General features: G+C 53.7%; 1 protein-coding gene across 1 annotated transcript in view; it reads right to left on the bottom strand.

The window, feature by feature from the left end:
* Positions 1-13696, bottom strand: part of LOC142463515 (glucagon receptor-like) — a 45353-nt gene that overhangs the window by 1645 nt on the left and 30012 nt on the right. The window contains 7 exon segments of the mRNA XM_075566371.1: positions 134-175; positions 2496-2634; positions 7489-7577; positions 7998-8067; positions 8654-8714; positions 10393-10552; positions 12294-12450. Coding sequence (XP_075422486.1) covers positions 134-175; positions 2496-2634; positions 7489-7577; positions 7998-8067; positions 8654-8714; positions 10393-10552; positions 12294-12450 — 718 coding nt within the window.

Below are 13696 nucleotides of genomic sequence, written 5' to 3'. Positions count from 1 at the left end.
GGCGGGCTTAATGGAGGGATGGTCTGCAGCTCTGGGACCATAATCGGTGATCCTACCAACCCATAAGGGGGTTAATGGAGCAGACCAAAGATAGATGGTGGAGGAGTAATACTGAAGGACAAATGAAACTCGCCTCTTTGTTAGCGAAACAGTACAACACGGCTACCAGAAGCCCCTGCAAGAGAGAGAATGTGGGTGAGCAGCCTGGTCCCGACGTCTCCGTGTGATATTAGTGATGTGCGGTCTGTACGTAATGCTGAGAGAACTCGGCCTCTGTGTCCCCCTCACTCCGCCGCCTCTGCGTCCCCCTCATCTCCGCCTGTGTCCCCCTCATCTCCGCCGCCTCTGCGTCCCCCTCATCTCCGCCTGTGTCCCCCTCATCGCCGCCTCTGCGTCCCCCTCATCTCCGCCTGTGTCCCCCTCATCTCCGCCTGTGTCCCCCTCATCTCCGCCTGTATGCCCCTCATCTCCGCCTGTGTCCCCCTCATCTCCGCCGCCTCTGCGTCCCCCTCATCTCCGCCTGTGTCCCCCTCATCTCCGCCTGCGTCCGCCTCTGCGTCCCCCTCATCTCCGCCTCTGCGTCCTCCTCATCTCCGCCTGTGTCCCCCTCATCTCTGCCTGCGTCCCCCTCATCTCCGCCTCTGCGTCCCCCTCATCTCCGCCTGCGTCCCCCTCATCTCCGCCGCCTCTGCGTCCCCCTCATCTCCGCCTGTGTCCCCCTCATCTCCGCCTGCGTCCCCCTCATCTCCGCCTCTGCTTCCCCCTCATCTCCGCCTGCGTCCCCCTCATCTCCGCCTCTGCGTCCCCCTCATCTCCGCCTCTGCGTCCTCCTCATCTCCGCCTGTGTCCCCCTCATCTCCGCCTGCGTCCCCCTCATCTCCGCCTGCGTCCCCCTCATCTCCGCCTCTGCGTCCCCCTCATCTCCGCCTGCGTCCCCCTCATCTCCGCCTGCGTCCCCCTCATCTCCGCCTGTGTCCCCCTCATCTCCGCCTGCGTCCCCCTCATCTCCGCTTGTGTCCCCCTCATCTCCGCCTCTGCGTCCCCCTCGCTCCGTGTCCCCCTCACTCCGCCGCCTATGCGTCCCCCTCGCTCTGTGTCCCCCTCACTCCGCCGCCTCTGCGTACCCCTCATCTCCGCCTATGAGTCCCCCTCGCTCCATGTCCCCCTTACTCCGCCCTCACTCTGCGTTCCTCTCCCCCTCACTCCCCTCTCAGCCTCACTCTGCGTCTCTCACTCCCCCTCACTCTGCGTCCCTCTCACTCCCCCTCGCACTCGCTGCCTCCGCCTCACTGCGTCTCTCTCACTCCCCCTCCTCCACCTCACTCTGCGTCCCTCTCACTGCCCCTCGCACTCGCTGCCTCCGCCTCACTCTGCGTCTCTCTCACTCCCACTCCTCCCCCTCACTCTGCGTCTCTCACTCCCCCTCGCACTCGCTGCCTCCGCCTCACTGCGTCTCTCTCACTCCCCCTCCTCCACCTCACTCTGCGTCCCTCTCACTGCCCCTCGCACTCGCTGCCTCCGCCTCACTCTGCGTCTCTCTCACTCCCACTCCTCCCCCTCACTCTGCGTCTCTCACTCCCACTCCTCCCCCTCACTCTGCGTCTCTCACTCCCCCTCACACCCTCTCACTCCCCCTCACTCTGCGTCTCTCACTCCCCCTCACACCCTCTCACTCCCCCTCCTCCCCCTCACTCTGCGTCTCTCTCACTCCCCCTCCTCCCCCTCACTCTGCGTCTCTCCCACTCCCCCTCACACCCTCTCACTCCGTGCCTCTGCGTCCCCCTCCTCCGCCTCTAGCTATAGCTACAAGTAGCAGCTCACTGTGCATTGTCTCTCAGATCTACTTCAAAGTTCTCATATTGATCCCAGGAAAGTAGATTTGTTCCAGGTTGTGAGACCTTTTTAATGGACCGACGGTCTTCTTCCAACCTTGAAAAAAACGATGAGGTTTGGGAAGCTCTACATGTGAAGAAGAGACCTGTGAGGTTTGGAAAGCTCTGTACATGTGAAGAAGAGACCAGTGAGGTTGGGAAGCTCTGTACATGTGAAGAAGAGACCTGTGAGGTTGGGAAGCTCTGTACATGTGAAGAAGAGACCTGTGAGGTTGGGAAGCTCTGTACATGTGAAGAAGAGACCTGTGAGGTTGGGAAGCTCTGTACATGTGAAGAAGAGACCTATGAGGTTTGGAAGCTCTGTACATGTGAAGAAGAGACTTGTGAGGTTTGGAAAGCTCTGTACATGTGAAGAAGAGACATGTGAGGTTGGGAAGCTCTGTACATGTGAAGAAGAGACCAGTGAGGTTTGGAAATCTGTACACTATAATTCTGTGTGAGAAACTCACGTCGGTCTGTTAAAAGATATCACCACCTACAACCACTTCCTACAGGATAAATAACGGGAGCGAGCCCCGCTTCTACGCCCCAGTACCCCCCGAAGTGAGCGCTAGCAGTGTCCCGCTTATCCTGGCCTCATTGACGATGGCTCCGGGGCCGTACCTGGAAGGAGTTGAGGAAGAGGTTGAAGAAGACCTTGATGTAACGCAGCAGTCCCGATGTCTGCTCGTCCGTGGCGAAGAGAAACACCACTTCGTGCATCCCGAACAGCGGGATGAGTGTCAGTGTCGCTTTAGCCAACCTGGGGGGAGATCACGCTGACCGGTCAGTGTGTGGCAGAGCTTACACTCTAATATGGTAGCGGTTCATGCAGGGCGACTTCAGCATTGTGACGCGTTTCTACTACTTCAGAGCCAGTCCCTTTACCACGGAGTCACTCAGCCGCCGGCCGTTTCGCCGAGAAGGTAATTTAAGGGGTTTCGGCAGTATGGGTAGGGGGTTACAGATGGGGGTTTTAGGGTAAGGGGTTAAGGTTTTTAGGACATGGGAGTAGCGGAAGTATTAGAGGTTCCGATTATGGGGTTTTAAGGTAAGGGATTAAGGTTTTTAGGGTTTAGGGGCTTACCTGAGCGGCGAAATGGCCGGCGGAGAGAGGTGCGAGGCGGAGAGAGGTGCGAGGCGGAGAGAGGTGCGAGGCGGAGAGAGGTGCGAGGTGGAGAGAGGTGCGAGGCGAGTGACCGCTAAACGCCGGCAGCGATCAAATGTCCTAGACCGTCTTTACCACACCTCGCTGATTGACGCAGAGGTCCGCATGGTTACTCACTGGGTTTATTCTAAAGGTACTCACCTGCGGTACCTGGATGCGTTCCCTACTCAGAGCTGTACTGGCTGCTTTAATGCCAGGCAATCCATTAACCAAGGTGTTCCTTCATGCTTATGCTGCAGCCTTTGAAGTGGGAGCCCCTGTTTAAATCCGCTCTCTGTGTGACTTTAGCTGGCCAACATTAGATTGCACGCTCTGCAGGGCAGGGACTCGTCCCAGCACAAGCCTATGTAAAGCGCCGCAGACGCCATGCAAGAAATGCATTATAATAAACAGCTTTTTCCATGCAATGGTGCCCCGTTGGCACAAATCGTAGTTGGAGCGAAATGCCGGGTTATTTTTGTAGGACCTCGTACCCATTTTTTTTGGCATCAACGAGAAAGTCCATATAGAGAAGGATTGGCCCAGTGAGTAAAGACACTAACTATTAAAAGCAATGACACGGAGTTTGAAGCAGGGAACCTTGTGACCTTGGGCAAGTCCCTACACTACCGACACACTTTATTGAAGTGTGGTCGGTACCGCAAGCCGGGAAATCTCCCGGCTTGCTAGTGGCCGCCCCTCGGCGTGCCGCGCGTCATAGACGCGCGTTCACGCGTCATCGGGAGCGTGCGCCCCCTGCACGCGTGTCCAGGGGCTCCCCGAGGGAGCCCTGGTGTCCCGCGATCGCGGGACAGCGGCAGGGGGTTCCGGGGGACCCGGCGGACCCGGCAGCGGTAGGGAGAGCGCCCCGATCGGAGGGCGCTCTTCCGCTGCTTCGGCGCGCGCCCGTCACACTCGGGCGCGCGCCAGGCTACTGCTGCGGCACAGAACGGGCAAATGCTCGAATAAACTGTGCCGCAGCAGTATATCTCCCTGTGTCTCAGGCACCAAAACACACAGATTGTGTCTGTACTAACTCATGTACAGCGCCCTGGTAAGGACGCTATATAAATGTTGTTATAAATAAATATAGTAATGATTAGTAATGGGAGAGCACAGTGACTGGGAGAGAAGGTGAAACGCGTCGTCAAGCATATTTCTCTATTGAAAGCCGAATTATGTATTGTAACGTACATATAAATTCAATTTGCTTTGCTCAGGCCTCTGAACCCCCTTAGCCTACAATTAAAAACCATCATGGAGTGGAAAAAAAGCATTTTGTCCTTTCGCAAGCCCCAAAAATGCAGATTCCCCCCCCCCCCCTCACATATTTGCAAATATGTATGAAAATGACAATTTTTAGGCCTACATTTCCAGCATTAAAGTGGTGTTTGAGTAGGATATTTGTGGTCGGCTATTGGATATCTTTGCCTCCTCGCCCCTTAAGCCCCAGATCTTGCTTCCCAAAACTCTAGTCTGCATATCCTTTCTGACTGACCTCAGCTTGTAGTCTGCATATCCTTTCTGACTGACCTCAGCTTGTAGTCTGCATATCCTTTCTGACTGACCTCATCTTGTAGTCTGCATATCCTTTCTGACTGACCTCCTCAGCTTGTAGTCTGCATATCCTTTCTGACTGACCTCCTCAGCTAGTAGTCTGCATATCCTTTCTGACTGACCTCCTCAGCTTGTAGTCTGCATATCCTTTCTGACTGACCTCCTCAGCTTGTAGTCTGCATATCCTTTCTGACTGACCTCCTCAGCTAGTAGTCTGCATATCCTTTCTGACTGACCTCCTCAGCTTGTAGTCTGCATATCCTTTCTGACTGACCTCCTCAGCTAGTAGTCTGCATATCCTTTCTGACTGACCTCAGCTTGTAGTCTGCATATCCTTTCTGACTGACCTCAGCTTGTAGTCTGCATATCCTTTCTGACTGACCTCAGCTTGTAGTCTGCATATCCTTTCTGACTGACCTCCTCAGCTTGTAGTCTGCATATCCTTTCTGACTGACCTCAGCTTGTAGTCTGCATATCCTTTCTGACTGACCCCCTCAGCTAGTAGTCTGCATATCCTTTCTGACTGACAGCTTGTAGTCTGCATATCCTTTCTGACTGGCTCTCAGCTTGTAGTCTGCATATCCTTTCTGACTGACCTCAGCTTGTAGTCTGCATATCCTTTCTGACTGACCTCAGCTTGTAGTCTGCATATCCTTTCTGACTGACCTCAGCTTGTAGTCTGCATATCCTTTCTGACTGACCTCAGCTTGTAGTCTGCATATCCTTTTTGACTGACCTCATCTTGTAGTCTGCATATCCTTTCTGACTGACCTCAGCTTGTAGTCTGCATATCCTTTCTGACTGACCTCCTCAGCTTGTAGTCTGCATATCCTTTCTGACTGACCTCAGCTTGTAGTCTGCATATCCTTTCTGACTGACCTCCTCAGCTTGTAGTCTGCATATCCTTTCTGACTGACTTCCTCAGCTTGTAGTCTGCATATCTTTTCTGACTGACCTCCTCAGCTTGTAGTCTGCATATCCTTTCTGACTGACCTCAGCTTGTAGTCTGCATATCCTTTCTGACTGACCTCAGCTTGTAGTCTGCATATCCTTTCTGACTGACCTCAGCTTGTAGTCTGCATATCCTTTCTGACTGGCTCTCAGCTTGTAGTCTGCATATCCTTTCTGACTGACCTCAGCTTGTAGTCTGCATATCCTTTCTGACTGACCTCCTCAGCTTGTAGTCTGCATATCCTTTCTGACTGACCTCCTCAGCTAGTAGTCTGCATATCCTTTCTGACTGACCTCCTCAGCTTGTAGTCTGCATATCCTTTCTGACTGACCTCCTCAGCTTGTAGTCTGCATATCCTTTCTGACTGACCTCCTCAGCTAGTAGTCTGCATATCCTTTCTGACTGACCTCCTCAGCTTGTAGTCTGCATATCCTTTCTGACTGACCTCCTCAGCTAGTAGTCTGCATATCCTTTCTGACTGACCTCAGCTTGTAGTCTGCATATCCTTTCTGACTGACCTCAGCTTGTAGTCTGCATATCCTTTCTGACTGACCTCAGCTTGTAGTCTGCATATCCTTTCTGACTGACCTCCTCAGCTTGTAGTCTGCATATCCTTTCTGACTGACCTCAGCTTGTAGTCTGCATATCCTTTCTGACTGACCCCCTCAGCTAGTAGTCTGCATATCCTTTCTGACTGACAGCTTGTAGTCTGCATATCCTTTCTGACTGGCTCTCAGCTTGTAGTCTGCATATCCTTTCTGACTGACCTCAGCTTGTAGTCTGCATATCCTTTCTGACTGACCTCAGCTTGTAGTCTGCATATCCTTTCTGACTGACCTCAGCTTGTAGTCTGCATATCCTTTCTGACTGACCTCAGCTTGTAGTCTGCATATCCTTTTTGACTGACCTCATCTTGTAGTCTGCATATCCTTTCTGACTGACCTCAGCTTGTAGTCTGCATATCCTTTCTGACTGACCTCCTCAGCTTGTAGTCTGCATATCCTTTCTGACTGACCTCAGCTTGTAGTCTGCATATCCTTTCTGACTGACCTCCTCAGCTTGTAGTCTGCATATCCTTTCTGACTGACCTCCTCAGCTTGTAGTCTGCATATCTTTTCTGACTGACCTCCTCAGCTTGTAGTCTGCATATCCTTTCTGACTGACCTCAGCTTGTAGTCTGCATATCCTTTCTGACTGACCTCAGCTTGTAGTCTGCATATCCTTTCTGACTGACCTCAGCTTGTAGTCTGCATATCCTTTCTGACTGGCTCTCAGCTTGTAGTCTGCATATCCTTTCTGACTGACCTCAGCTTGTAGTCTGCATATCCTTTCTGACTGACCTCCTCAGCTTGTAGTCTGCATATCCTTTCTGACTGACCTCCTCAGCTTGTAGTCTGCATATCCTTTCTGACTGACCTCCTCAGCTTGTAGTCTGCATATCCTTTCTGACTGACCTCCTCAGCTTGTAGTCTGCATATCCTTTCTGACTGACCTCAGCTTGTAGTCTGCATATCCTTTCTGACTGACCTCAGCTTGTAGTCTGCATATCCTTTCTGACTGACCTCAGCTTGTAGTCTGCATATCCTTTCTGACTGACCTCCTCAGCTTGTAGTCTGCATATCCTTTCTGACTGACCTCCTCAGCTTGTAGTCTGCATATCCTTTCTGACTGACCTCCTCAGCTTGTAGTCTGCATATCCTTTCTGACTGACCTCCTCAGCTTGTAGTCTGCATATCCTTTCTGACTGACCTCAGCTTGTAGTCTGCATATCCTTTCTGACTGGCTCTCAGCTTGTAGTCTGCATATCCTTTCTGACTGGCTCTCAGCTTGTAGTCTGCATATCCTTTCTGACTGACCTCAGCTTGTAGTCTGCATATCCTTTCTGACTGACCTCAGCTTGTAGTCTGCATATCCTTTCTGACTGACCTCAGCTTGTAGTCTGCATATCCTTTCTGACTGACCTCAGCTTGTAGTCTGCATATCCTTTCTGACTGGCTCTCAGCTTGGACAATATCATCTTCAAAATTCTCATGAAGATCAGAAGGTTTATCTGAAAGAGGGAGAATGGGAGAGGGGAGAAAGGGACAGAGAGGAAGATATAGAGATATTTGGGGGGGGGAGAGAGACTGAGGTAGAGGGGAGGACGAGAGACAAGAGAGGGGTGGAGAGGTGTAGAGGGAGGTAGAGAATAAGAGAGCGAGATAGGTGGAGTGAGACAGCGGGAGAGGATAAGAGTGGGGAGAGAAAGAGAGACTGACATGGGGGGGGAGAGAGAGGAGGCGAGAGACATAGGTGGGCAATGGAATGAGAACGAAAAGACAGAAGGAAAGGAGAGAAGAGATGGAGAGAGAGAAGAGGAAAAAATGAGACAGACTGGGAAAGACCGTGTGTTCCGCTGAGAGGGACATGACTTGATGGGGACACTGACGGGTGCTGTCCCAGCTTTCCCATGCTGCCCAGGGACCCTCACCAGAGAGGCGAGCAGGATGGGGATCCGGATTATCCACCAATACGCCATGTTCTCATTCAGAGCCCAGCACCTGGGGGGGGGGGGGCAGAGAGCTCAGCCAATCACACGCCTGCACCCAGCGCTGTCCAATCACAGCGCTGCTCTGTGTCACATGCTTCACACCTTCCCTCAGGCTGCCGCCGTGTGCACTTGGTGTAATCTCCCGGATGCCACTTCTTCTCCCCGTGCTTTTTTTCTGCTCTCTGATCGCACTCTCTCAGCTGCGCTCTCCTCGCACTCTCCCTGCACCGCACGCTCATCGTTCTCTCCCTGAATTCTCACCGTCTTCTAGAGCGGTGCTGTCACTGCTTCCCCCACTCTTCCCATGAGTTGTGTGCTCACTGCTCTGCACTCAGCCCCAAACCCTGCAACTAGGGGGACCCCCGTCCCATCCACAAACCATGCTCCCCTAAACTCTCTGTGCTCTCTCCCAACGTTGTGCTCTCTTCCTGCACTGTGCAGTCTGGCACACTCTCCCTGACCTTTCTCATACCCCTGTACTCTCTTCCTATGCTGCGCTCTCTTGCCCCGCTGCGCTCTCTTGCCCCGCTGCGCTCTCTTGCCCCGCTGCGCTCTCTTGCCCCGCTGCGCTCTCTTGCCCCGCTGCGCTCTCTTACTCTGTGTTCTCTTTGAGATATTTCACCATCATCCAGGGAACCACAAACAGGACTGGAGTCCCTGCAAGAGAGAGAGAGCGAGAGAGATCCTCATGAGGGGACCTCCCCCACATCCCCAAACCCTGCAATTGTGGGGGACGTCCCCCACATCCCCAAACCCTGCAACTGGGGGGGACGTCCCCCACATCCCCAAACCCTGCAACTGGGGGGCCCTCCCCCACATCCCCAAACCCTGCAACTGAGGGGGACGTCCCCCACATCCCCAAACCCTGCAACTGGGGGGGACGTCCCCCACATCCCCAAACCCTGCAACTGGGGGGGCCTCCCTCACATCCCCAAACCCTGCAACTGGGGGGGCCTCCCTCACATCCCCAAACCCTGCAATTGTGGGGGACGTCCCCCACATCCCCAAACCCTGCAACTGGGGGGGGACGTCCCCCACATCCCCAAACCCTGCAACTGGGGGGCCCTCCCCCACATCCCCAAACCCTGCAACTGAGGGGGACGTCCCCCACATCCCCAAACCCTGCAACTGGGGGGGGGACGTCCCCCACATCCCCAAACCCTGCAACTGGGGGGGCCTCCCTCACATCCCCAAACCCTGCAACTGTGGGGGGGGGGGCGTCCCCCACATCCACAAACCCTGCAACTGTGGGGGGGGGGCGTCCCCCACATCCCCAAACCCTGCAACGGGGGGAGGGGGCACCTCCCTCACATCCCCATCCTGTAACTGGGGGGGGGGGGACCTCCCTCACATCCCCAAACCCTGCAACTGGGGGGTGGGGGGGTGACAGCTCAGGGCTCCCATCAGTCTGGAAAGGTCAGCGGTATCTCCCCCTCGCTCTGTCCTAGAGGTCAGCAGTATCTCCCCCTCGCTCTGTCCCAGAGGCCAGCAGTATCTCCCCCTCGCTCTGTCCTAGAGGTCAGCGGTATCTCCCCCTCGCTCTGTCCTAGATGCCAGCAGTATCTCCCCCTCGCTCTGTCCCAGAAGCCAGCGGTATCTCCCCCTGGCTCTGTCCTAGAGGCCAGCAGTATCTCCCCCTCGCTCTGTCCTAGAGGCCAGCGGTATCTCCCCATCGCTCTGTCCCAGAGGCGAGCGGTATCTCCCCCTCGCTCTGTCCTAGAGGCCAGCAGTATCTCCCCCTCGCTCTGTCCTAGAGGCCAGCGGTATCTCCCCATCGCTCTGTCCCAGAGGCCAGCAGTATCTCCCCATCGCTCTGTCCTAGAGGTCAGCGGTATCTCCCCCTGGCTCTGTCCTAGAGGCCAGCAGTATCTCCCCCTCGCTCTGTCCTAGAGGCCAGCGGTATCTCCCCCTCGCTCTGTCCTAGAGGTCAGCGGTATCTCCCCCTCGCTCTGTCCCAGAAGCCAGCGGTATCTCCCCCTGGCTCTGTCCTAGAGGCCAGCAGTATCTCCCCCTCGCTCTGTCCCAGAGGTCAGCGGTATCTCCCCCTCGCTCTGTCCTAGAGGCCAGCAGTATCTCCCCCTCGCTCTGTCCTAGAGGCCAGCGGTATCTCCCCATCGCTCTGTCCCAGAGGCGAGCGGTATCTCCCCCTCGCTCTGTCCTAGAGGCCAGCAGTATCTCCCCCTCGCTCTGTCCTAGAGGCCAGCGGTATCTCCCCATCGCTCTGTCCCAGAGGCCAGCAGTATCTCCCCATCGCTCTGTCCTAGAGGTCAGCGGTATCTCCCCCTCGCTCTGTCCCAGAGGTCAGCGGTAGCTCAAGCCTCCCCCTCTCGCTTACCCCAGCCAAGATACAGGTAGAGGGTGTAATGATTCTTCTCTGAGAACACCGCACCAATCAGAAGCTTGTACAGGTACACCGCCTCCACCACAAACCAGTAGTGATTGGCCAGGATGCAGTATTGCATCACCACCTGCGCAGCACGGCAGCCAATCGCAGCCTACAAAGGGGGGGGGGGGGAGGGGGGAGAGACAGGGTTATTAGGATGTGGTCCCTGAGCCACGCGAAATCCTTGTGTCGGGGTAAATGTAACCCTTTGTCTACCACAGGAGCAGGCAACACCATGCAGTAACAATGCTATGCAGTAACAATGCTATGCAGTAACAACGCCATGCAGTAACAACACCATGCAGTAACAACACGATGCAGTAACAAAGCTATGCAGTAACAAAGCTATGCAGTAACAAAGCTATGCAGTAACAATGCTATGCAGTAACAATGCTATGCAGTAACAAAGCTATGCAGTAACAAAGCTATGCAGTAACAATGCTATGCAGTAACAAAGCTATGCAGTAACAATGCTATGCAGTAACAACGCTATGCAGTAACAATGCTATGCAGTAACAACACCATGCAGTAACAAAGCTATGCAGTAACAACACCATGCAGTAACAATGCTATGCAGTAACAACACCATGCAGTAACAAAGCTATACAGTAACACCATGCAGTAACAATGCTATACAGTAACACCATGCAGTAACAATGCTATACAGTAACACCATGCAGTAACAATGCTATGCAGTAACAACACCATGCAGTAACAATGCTATACAGTAATAACACCATGCAGTAACAATGCTATATAGTAACACCATGCAGTAACAATGCTATGCAGTAACAATGCCATGCAGTAACAACACCATGCAGTAACAATGCTATACAGTAACACCATGCAGTAACAACACCATGCAGTAACAATGCTATGCAGTAACAACACCATGCAGTAACAATGCTATGCAGTAACAACACCATGCAGTAACAACACCATGCAGTAACAACGCTATGCAGTAACAACGCTATGCAGTAACAACGCTATGCAGTAACAACGCTATGCAGTAACAATGCTATGCCGACTTTCATGGGATCGCCCATTCACACGTCCGCTGTCCCCATAGACTTTAATAGGGTCTCCCCCTTATATCAGATGCCTTTTTATATTTCAGTAGGGTCACCCTCTCACACGCCAGCTGTCCCTTTATATTTCTGTGGGGCCCCCACTTACAGAAGTCTGTTACCCCCCATAGGCTTTGATAGGATGATCCTAGTTACACGTTACCTGTCCCCCTTGTCATTTCAATGGAGCCGCCATCTTAAAAAAGTAATTTTCCCCCGAAGACCTAAATAGGGCTAACGACTTATACTCACCAGTTATCCCCGTAGCCTTTAATAGGGTCACCCTCTTGCACACGTCCGCTGCCCCCTAACCTTTAATAGGGTTACCCTCTTACACAAGTTGGCTGATCCCATAGACTTTAATAGGGTCATCTGCTGTCTTCATTAACTTTTGGGTCACCTTCCTATATCTGTCAGATGTCTCCATAACCCTCAGTAGGACCACCCTCGCACCATAGACCTTAATTAAATCATCCCATAGCAGGGGCGGCCAACTCCAGCCCTCAAAGGTCACCAATGGCTCAGGTTTTAAGGATATCCCTGCTTCAGCACAGGTGGCTCAAGCCATCCCTGCTTCAGCACAGGTGGCCCAATCTGATTGAGCCACCTGTGCTGAAGTTGGATATCCTGAAAACCTGGCCTGTTGGTGGCCACTCCTGTCCTACAGAAAGAATTGTTAGAATTGATTTAACCCATCAAGTTGACGTGAAAGGGGCTGCGTTGCAATGCGCCGCTGGCAGTGAAGGCGTTAAAGGCCCCTGTGCGCGCGCCGGATTGGACAATGACCTTGTTGCTGATCAGGATCTCCCAATCGGAGACCTCGGTGATTTGCATGTCCCATCGCTTCTCCAGCAGGACGTCCTTAACGATGACAGAGACACCGCGCAGACCGAATGAGGCGAACAGGTTGGCGTGGATGTAATTCCTGGTGCAGCGCAGCTTCCTGGAGGAAGTGATGTCACTGCGCTGGGAGGACTTCATATGAAGCAATGTCTGGGGTGCAATAGTGTTGACTGTATGCGAGGGAGCGATGTGGGGGAGATGTAGGGAGCTGTATAAGAGACCTGGGTGCAAGGAGCTGTATAAGAGAGCTGGGTGCAGGGAGCTGTATAAGAGAGCTGGGTGCAGGGAGCTGTATAAGAGAGCTGGGTGCAGGGAGCTGTATAAGAGAGCTGGGTGCAGGGAGCTGTATAAGAGAGCTGGGTGCAGGGAGCTGTATAAGAGAGCTGGGTGCAGGGAGCTGTATAAGAGAGCTGGGTGCAGGGAGCTGTATAAGAGAGCCGGGTGCAGGGAGCTGTATAAGAGAGCTGGATATAGAGAGCTGGGTGCAGGGAGCTGTATAAGAGAGCCGGGTGCAGGGAGCTGTATAAGAGAGCTGGGTGCAGCGAGCTGTATAAGAGAGCTGGGTGCAGCGAGCTGTATAAGAGCTAGGTAAAGGGAGCTGGGTGTATGGAGCTGTATAAGAGAATGGGTGCAGCGAGCTGTATAAGAGAGCTGGGTGCAGCAAGCTGTATAAGAGAGCTGGGTGCAGGGAGCTGTATAAGAGAGCTGGGTATAGGGAGCTGGGTGTATGGAGCTGTATAAAAGAGCTGGGTGCAGCGAGCTGTATAAGAGAGCTGGGTGCAGCGAGCTGTATAAGAGAGCTGAGTGCAGCGAGCTGTATAAGAGAGCTGGGTGCAGCGAGCTGTATAAGAGAGCTGGGTGCAGGGAGCTGTATAAGAGAGCTGGGTGCAGGGAGCTGTATAAGAGAGCTGGGTGCAGGGAGCTGTATAAGAGAGCCGGGTGCAGCGAGCTGTATAAGAGAGCCGGGTGCAGCGAACTGTATAAGAGAGCCGGGTGCAGCGAGCTGTATAAGAGAGCTGGGGGTAGCAAGCTGTATAAGAGAGCCGGGTGCAGCGAGCTGTATAAGAGAGCTGGGTGCAGGGAGCTGGGTGTATGGAGCTGTATAAGAGAGCCGGGTGCAGCGAGCTGTATAAGAGAGCCGGGTGCAGCGAGCTGTATAAGAGAGCAGGGTGCAGCGAGCTGTATAAGAGAGCTGGGGGTAGTGAGCTGTATAAGAGAGCTGGGTGCAGGGAGCTGTATAAGAGAGCTGGGTGCAGGGAGCTGTATAAGAGAGCTGGGTGCAGCGAGCTGTATAAGAGAGCTGGGTGCAGGGAGCTGGGTGTATGGAGCTGTATAAGAGAGCCGGT

Source organism: Ascaphus truei, chromosome 11 (assembly GCF_040206685.1).
Source record: "Ascaphus truei isolate aAscTru1 chromosome 11, aAscTru1.hap1, whole genome shotgun sequence".
Classification (NCBI taxonomy): domain Eukaryota; kingdom Metazoa; phylum Chordata; class Amphibia; order Anura; family Ascaphidae; genus Ascaphus; species Ascaphus truei.
The sequence above is the reverse complement of the archived record's forward strand: the minus strand, read 5'-3'. Positions and strand labels throughout refer to the sequence as shown.